The 7,888-nt window shown below is 42.5% G+C and overlaps 1 gene segment (V, D, J or C); it reads right to left on the bottom strand.

Moving 5' to 3' along the window:
• Nucleotides 1-5,331: 5,331 nt before the first annotated feature.
• Nucleotides 5,332-6,053, bottom strand: LOC104863405. The segment is given in 2 exon segments: nt 5,332-5,663; nt 5,992-6,053. Coding segments are annotated over 2 exon segments (381 nt in total).
• Nucleotides 6,054-7,888: the final 1,835 nt, after the last annotated feature.

The following is a 7,888-nucleotide window of genomic DNA, read 5'->3' on the forward strand; positions in this document are numbered from 1 at the left end:
ATTGATGTATTGTTAGTTTTTATGTCTATCGTACAGTTACATTCATCATTAGGATCTTGTAACTTTACATGACAGATCTTGGTTCTCATTTTTTCTCCATACCCCTGACATCCCTTCTCCCCCTCCATCCTGCCCTATTTATAAAGATTTTGTCTCCAATTTCTCCTTTTCTCATATTTTTTCTTGTCCCTTATTTCCTTTCCCCTACCCTTCCGCTTCCCCTACTGGTTGCATTTGTTTTCTCTGTGTTACTTGGACGAGTTGGTATGCTTATGTTTGGTATTTCTGGATTTTAAAGGTCCTGTTCTTCATCTCCTTAACCCAAATAAGATGTAGTCAATGAAATGAAGCAAAACAAACACATTTTAGCTCATGGGAGCAGTCAATCAACACAGCTGTAAAGTTTGAGTAAGACGTAGAGGATGTAACCACTTGTTGGAAGCTGAGTTGGGCGCATGGTTCAGCTTTCATGTTCTATCCTTTGGAATTAGGAATTTCCTCAAACCATAGACCGCTTTCCTATGTATATTTGTACATTCCAGCAGTGCTAGGTAAAGTTTGAATCAAATGAATAATTTAAGGTCTTTACACTTTTTTAATAGATAAAAAAATCAAAAACATTGTTAATCATTTCTAAAATCTTCAAGCACGTACCAAGGTTTTGATTGAGATTTTGTAGGATAACTTAAATTGCATTCTATTAACCAGTGTGAATTTATTGCTCTTAGCATAGTTATGTTGAAATAAGTTTTTAAAGACAAAAAATATTATTTCAGTATACCTATGTGAAAAAAATAAGTAGAGATCAGATTAACTAAATAGATGGTTATAACACATTTCATCATATATAACTGTTTGATATTGAAGTTTCCAGACCCGATGAACCAGTCATGTCAGATGAAAAATACCCTGAGATGTCAATTTTTTATAGTTGATTAAGGACATCTTAGGCTTTCTTAGTTTCCTGAAGTTTTTACACAATGTGAAGTTTATAATTTTTTTCTTTAGTTTGATTTCACATTTTCCAAATCTGGAGTCTGGGTAGAGCCCTTTGCTCTCTGCTATTTCCTTTGTGTTCATCCCTACTCAAACGATCTGATTTGAAGAATCTCTGACTTGTGTGAGGCCCCGTGTCTATGGCCCATCACAAATTATTAGTAAGGATTCCTGAGGACTTCAGATGGCAGTGCCCTGCTCTAGAGAGGCTCTCACTTGGGCTCCCTCATCCATAGTCTGTATTTAGCCAATTTCAAGGTTGGCAAGTTCTAAAGCTCCCTGAAGCAGGATGTTGGACTGAATGTCTATGGCAGTGTTGGTCTGTAGCCACGACTCCTGAGAAAATCTGTTTTTCCCTCCATTTCCCAATTTTCATAGAGGTCTCTGTTCAATTTCTTGTAATTGTGGGCAAGTGAGGGCAAGGGTGAAATTCAGGTCCAAGAGGGTTCTGCACAGAGTGAGTTCTGGTTCTGTCTTCTGTCTCTCTGGCCTAGGCAAAAGGTGGAATCTGGACTGCAAGTGTTTGCTTAGTTATGGAACAGCTTCAGGAATAGAAGGGGCGTAGGAGCTCAGACTTTTTCTTTTTCTTTTTTTTTTTTTTTGGTCACAAATAATAAGAAATGAATCCAAAAGTTTATACTTTCTCTTCATATTTTCCCTTTTCCCTCTCTCTTTCTGCATGTCCCACGCCCCCTTTTCTCCCTTGACCTCTGTTCCTTCGTTAATTTTCATGTTTATGTTGTTTTTTGAATTTGGTGTTATTTCACCAGGCTCGTTGATTGATATTGCTTGGCAACCATATTTATAAAGCTAATAACCCACACAAATCTGTTTTTGTTTCAATACTGAGGCCCTGTTGTATATAATCTAGTGGCTTATCATTTGTGAGCTTCTAATTTTCTCTCAGAACTTCTCATGCAACTTCTGGGCCTTTCTTGTCTTATACACATATCATCTATAATGCTTTTGCTGGCTCAGGTCTACATCAGACACTTTCGCAATCCATTCCCTGTGTAATTTGCTGCTTATTTGCTGGTTCCTTTGCATAGCTCCCTCAGCCCCAGTCTTTGCAATGAGAACTGCGCTGCAAAAGGCAGTGAATGGTACATGGTGTCACAGACCCAGGCCTTCCTATGTAGTTTTCTTAGTGTCTCATGCAAAACAAGTGCTTCATTGTTTGCAGAGTTGAAACAAGAACTTGAAGATGTGATGAGTAACAGCTCTTTTTTATATGAACACTTATGTGCTGACTGAATAACATTAGAAGTAATATTTTCAATGACTCCTTTCAGTGTTGATACGATACAGTATCTATGTGTGTGTTCATATGTTCTCTGATGTGGGTACATCGTGATGACCCAATCTCTCTGCTTCCTTGCCATGCCGGCTGGAGTGAGAGTCTTCATCACCTCCATGTCCAGTCAGACTCCTGGAGCAATAGTAATAAGAAGTCCTTAGCGCAGTAAGAGCAGAAACAGGGCCCGCTGTTACACTGGTCATCTGCTGGACATCCACCCAGGATTGCTGTGTGCCTTGATGATTGAGAAGTAGTGGGCCTGTGTCAGATTTTCTCTCACCATCAGCCTCCAGGTGTGGCAGATTATTGCTCTGAGCTGTGTTATCCTCCTACCATGATTCTGCCAGGAGCAGAAAGCTCTTCTCTGGTGCTCACAAGCTATTTGCTGGCCAGGCAGCCCTGCCTTTGCACCCCGTCTCTGTCTGTAGTTCTCTGTGCCCTGATTTCTTGCTGAGAAACTTTGCAGGGCTCAGAAGATAATTCAGGGCCCCACTGTGTCTTAGGTGCTTTGCTGTGGAAGGTCCTCTAGGTAAACTCACTAAAGACCCTGCATTCTCTTTATCTTTCCTGTAAACTGCACATTTCACTTATTCTATTCAACATGAGAAATCAATGATTTTACCATCTTGTGGTCAGATGTCCAACCCCTGTCTCAGTGTCCTGAAATCCATATATTCATAGACTGCATCTGTATTCGAGGGATCCTGGAATCCAAATGCACTGCAGCATTTGGAGGAAATAATGGTGCCCGTGGGGCTTCAGGTTCTCCACTGCTTCAGTTCTTGGAGATTTGCAGAGATGTGCTGTGGTTACAATAGATCACAGTGTGATCGCTAAAATGTTGCAAAGTAATTGAAGATAGAGGAGAAAAATGAAGTATAAACACGCTAAGTTGCCTAAGGTTACAGTGCTTTATCTGTTGCAACAAGTTACCAAGCATTACTTCAAATCATGTTCTCATCTATCCCCAAATACCTTCCAGGCATGTGCAAGTAGAGTTTTATCTTTTTTCTTTTAGTTTTAATTGACTTTATTCGTACATTTCAGGTATACAGTACAGTTACATTCATTATTGGGATCTTGTACCTTTATACAACAGGTCTTGGTTCTCATTTTTCCCCTTGTCCCTGTCCTCCCTTCACCCCCTCCTCACCTCCCCATTTACAAACAGTTTATTTCCATTTTTTCATTTAGTAGTTATCTATCACACAGAAATATGAATATTTGATGACTCAGTAGATCTAAAAGGTTTAGTGTCCTACCTCATAAAGATTAAGTGCTCTTTGAATTGGCATTATATGTATTATTCAATTACTGGCATTAATTGGATTGTTACTAATGCCATCATTGTTCTGAACAAAGTAAGTCTCCTCTTCTCCCTCACTAGCAACTTAATTAGGAGGGGAAAAGGAATGTTTTGCTTAAAGGGGAAAATGTTAGGACACAGAAACATGAATGGAAGGGCACCCTTATGGTGGCTTCTTCTACAGTACAGTACAGTACAGTACTGTAGCTTTTGATGATTGTACCATACAGTGCTATAGTTTTATGTTTTATTATACATTACAGTATTGCACTTAAAGTTACTAAAATAAAAGGAAAGTCATAAAAATAAAAAAGAAAGAAAGATGGAATATTAGGAGGAATTTTCGCAGAACTTGCCCTGCATAGGACTGACCATGAGGTGGCAGGAAAAGCCCATCTCTTTATTAAAGGAATCTGCAAACTCGCCCCTGCCCAGAAAGAGCTGATCTTTCTGTGTTGTATAAATGGCCCCAACTTTTATAACAACCAGCCCCAGAAAACATTTTTATATAGTTCCACATTTCAATTTTATATTTGTGAACTAAAAAGGCATTCTTAAAACAGTGTCTTGGTTCTAGGATCTCCTTTTCGCTCCCTTTCTCTGTCTCTGACTCTCTGTCTCTCTTTCCTACTTGTGACTCCTACTCCACAGCCTCCAGTGCCAGTTTCTTCCTGTGTCTTCACTTCTGTTACTTGGTTACCTAGCAGGGACCGGTCTGCTCTCATCTATGTTTTCTCTTTTCCTGGTGATCACACCATCTATCTCTACTCAGTGGACCCTCACTGGCCTGACATAAAAGCAACTAGGGTTAATTAGTTCAATGGAAGATTCATCTGCCTCCTCTTGTCTACAGTTTGTACCTAAGGAAACATCCCGATCTCAGTTGTATTCACTTACAGTGTTATAATCAGCCTTCAGGACCTGATCGATTCTACAAGTCAAGGGTTCTCTGTGTTTGTGCCTCCAGTTCAGATCCTCCAATCCCAGAGCTCTTCAATCCCACACATGCATCTTCCATATGAACCAGATGCTGCTGGCTGGAGGTCTGGTGCCATCTCAAACCTGGAAATATGCTCCCCTCCAAGTCCCTATTTCCACCTGCCTCCCACTGTTGCTTTTGTCTGTCTTCCCATTGTAGGAGACATCACTGCAAATTCTCTAAGAGCTCATTTCCAAACATATGGAGATCTTTGATTTTGTTTTTCTGTCTCAGCTCATGTCCAATATGGCAGCAAACTTACTTGTTCTGGTCCTAAGTCAGTCACTGTTGCCTTAGTGAGTCTCTGGCTTGCATTTCCCTAGTGCCATGATCTGAGGCTCCATATCCCCTCTGGGCCCTGACAGGATACCACAGAAGTGCAAGGTGAAGTCAAATACTTAATAAAAGGACAGACCTAAGCTATTTTCATCTAATCACTTCAGGCTTATGCATTTTTGCTTCTGTGATTTGTGCTTATATAATTACATAAAAACAGAATTTTCAGGGTCCAAAGAAACCTCTTGAAGTCAGCCTTATCCTTCTCCTCTTCCCGTGTCAGAGTCCTCAGCAGAGCACAGGTCCTGGCTGCTCTGCTCTCTTCCTCACTCTCAGGCCTGGGCAGAGGCCACAGCTACAACTTGTTGTTCTGAATTCTTCAATCTCTTCCTCTCACAGGGACTCAGAGACTGCAGTGCTGCTCCCCAGACAGAGCACAGAGGGCAGCTGGGCCTCCCCAGGCAGGGAGGTTTGTGTTCAGGGCTGTATCACTGTGGGAGGAGTATATGTACTTTGGTAACAGTAATAAACTCCAGCATCGTCAGGCTCCACCCTGGTGATTTTGAGTGTGAAATCTGTGCTTGCCCCACTGCCACTGAACCTGTCTGGGATGTCTGAATATCGGTTGGAAACTTTGTAAATCAGACCTCTTGGAGCCTGGCCTGGCTTGTGTACCATCCAGTGCAAATAAGTGTTTCCACTACTGCTTACGAGGCTCTGACTGGCCCTGCAGGAGATGGAGGCCGACTCTCCAGGGGTGATGGACAGAGTGTGTGGGGTCTGGGTCATCACCACATCTCCAGTGGACCCTAAAATAAGAAAACAGCAGAAGTTTAAATATTATATTGTGGTTTTTGATTTATATACCAAAATATTTTGTTTAAGAAAGAACTCAGGATTTGCATGAAGGAACTCTAGAATTCATGTTTATCATCCATCTCTTCCAGTGTAAGTTCATCATGAAGATCAAAGCCCATTGCTTGTGATTTTCTTCCTGTGAAAGAGCTAACCAGCATATTCCCCCTCTGAATGTGAAGCCATAAGAACTGAGGTGTATATAGAACACATGGGTACAAGAGGAGGGACAGGAAGCTCACCCTCCCCTCCACTTCCCTTCCCAGTGTCCCCTGTCCTTACCTGGGATCCAGAGCATCAGTAGCCCCAGGAGCTGAGCAGGAAGCCTCATTTTGAGAAGCTGAAGTCACAGTCAAGGCTAGGATAGAGCTGAGCTTTTATCTCAGTGGTACAGGAAGGTCCTCCCTGGGGTAATATGCAAATGCCCTGGTGGGTGCATTAGAGTGGAAAGAGTGAAGGGCAGGGTAGGAGCCTGTTTCTGGCTCAGGTGAGTAAGACCATCTGTGTATCTGGAGTAACCCCATGCAGATAGAGTCCACTCTGTGTGCAGGGTGAGTGCTGACTCCTACTGTGAAAGTGTGAATTTGTGAGGAGGACAAGGGTCACACGTCTGTGCCCCAACATAGCACCAGAGACCCCAGGTGTGCAGTTGTGTGTTATCCTCAGCCACTGCTGGGGCAGAGGGCTCCTTGCTTAACAGGCTCTTGGTCTCTGAAGAGGAAGAAAGGATTCCCACCTGGCCAGCATTGATCTTTGAAATTCTCTACTTTGAACCACATGGACTGGAGCTAGCAGAGTGTTTCTACCTCCTGCTCCAAGAAGTTGAACTATTAGAATATTAACCATTATAACATTATTATAAGTGTTATAACAGTAACTCACAAAAAACTAAATTTTTATGTAGTAAATTTTTTGTGTAAACTGCACAGTTTACTTAGTGCATCCAACCTGAGAAATCCGTCATCTTAATGTTTTGCTGTGGGACGTCTCACATGCACCTCAGTGTCCTGATATCGTATTCACAGACTATATCTGTTTTGGAAGATCCCGGAGGGAATCTCTCCTTCACCATTTCCAGCCCCTCGAAGCCTCTTGCACTCCTTGGCCCATGACCCTTTTCTTCCATCTTCAGAACCAGCCCTTTCCCAGAATCACCTCTCTCTCCTCTGCTTTTTCAATGTCCACACTGAGAAATCTCATGGACTCTCCCTTCCAGCTCTCCAAGCTGAAATAATAAAAGAATTTAATGTTTGGGGTGGGAAATCTTTGTGTCCATTTGGAACAATGTGCTACTTAGTCCTATTCCTGTCATTTGAAATTAGAATTGAGTCCCAGTGAGGAGCAGAGAGACACAGGGGTGATGAGGGATCACATAGACCACTTCTAACAGTCTAAGTCACCCAAAAGTGTTTCTAGCTCTGTGCATTCTCTGGCTTTCCCTAACTGGCTTAGTTTTCAGGTGTCTGTGAGAGAAACAGAGACCTGTTGTGTGTTTCCCAGGTGAGAACACAGCATGGTGTCTGGTGTTGTTAAGATCCTGTTACTCGGACAAATTCACACATAATCTGTTGATAAGCAGTGTGTTTCCTTATTATTCTCCTTGCCATAGTAACTAGAGTAACTTAGTAACTAGAGGAAAAAAGAACCTATATGAAAAGGGTATGAAAATTGGTCAAAGGTTTTCTACACTTGGAAACTTGCTGTCATGGTCACTTGGCCTCTCTCTGTAGGTCCTATCTTTGGCTCCTGTGTTTTGACTCTGGCGTAGAACATGGGAATCTTTAGATTCCTCAATCTCTGCCATGGAGTAGATGAGAGTAGTGTTTTTGGGGATAAGCATAGGAATTAGTGGTGTGGAGGGGTGAGAGAAAACTCACATCTGTGTAGGTACTGAGCAGGTGTTCTCCTGCCGAGCTACACCCACAACCCAGAATTGGGGTTTCCTATCTAAGGGTGTTGTTTCTCATGCCTGTTCTCTCCTGCACCTTCCCCAGGGACTGATTCCAGCTTTATGACTGTGCTGCATTTCTCTTCCAGGGTTTTGTGCTTCCTCTGTGCCCAGACCTGTGATAACTCCCCTCCCATGTCAGGCTCTGATTCCATCTCCATGATGACGCTGCCCCAGGTCAGAGCCTGAGTGCTCTTTCCCACCAGGGATCTGGGTCGAGGAGGACACAGA

The sequence above is a fragment of the Fukomys damarensis genome, unplaced genomic scaffold (genome assembly GCF_012274545.1).
Source record: "Fukomys damarensis isolate Sample0158 unplaced genomic scaffold, DMR_v1.0_HiC HiC_scaffold_2, whole genome shotgun sequence".
Classification (NCBI taxonomy): Eukaryota; Metazoa; Chordata; class Mammalia; order Rodentia; family Bathyergidae; genus Fukomys; species Fukomys damarensis.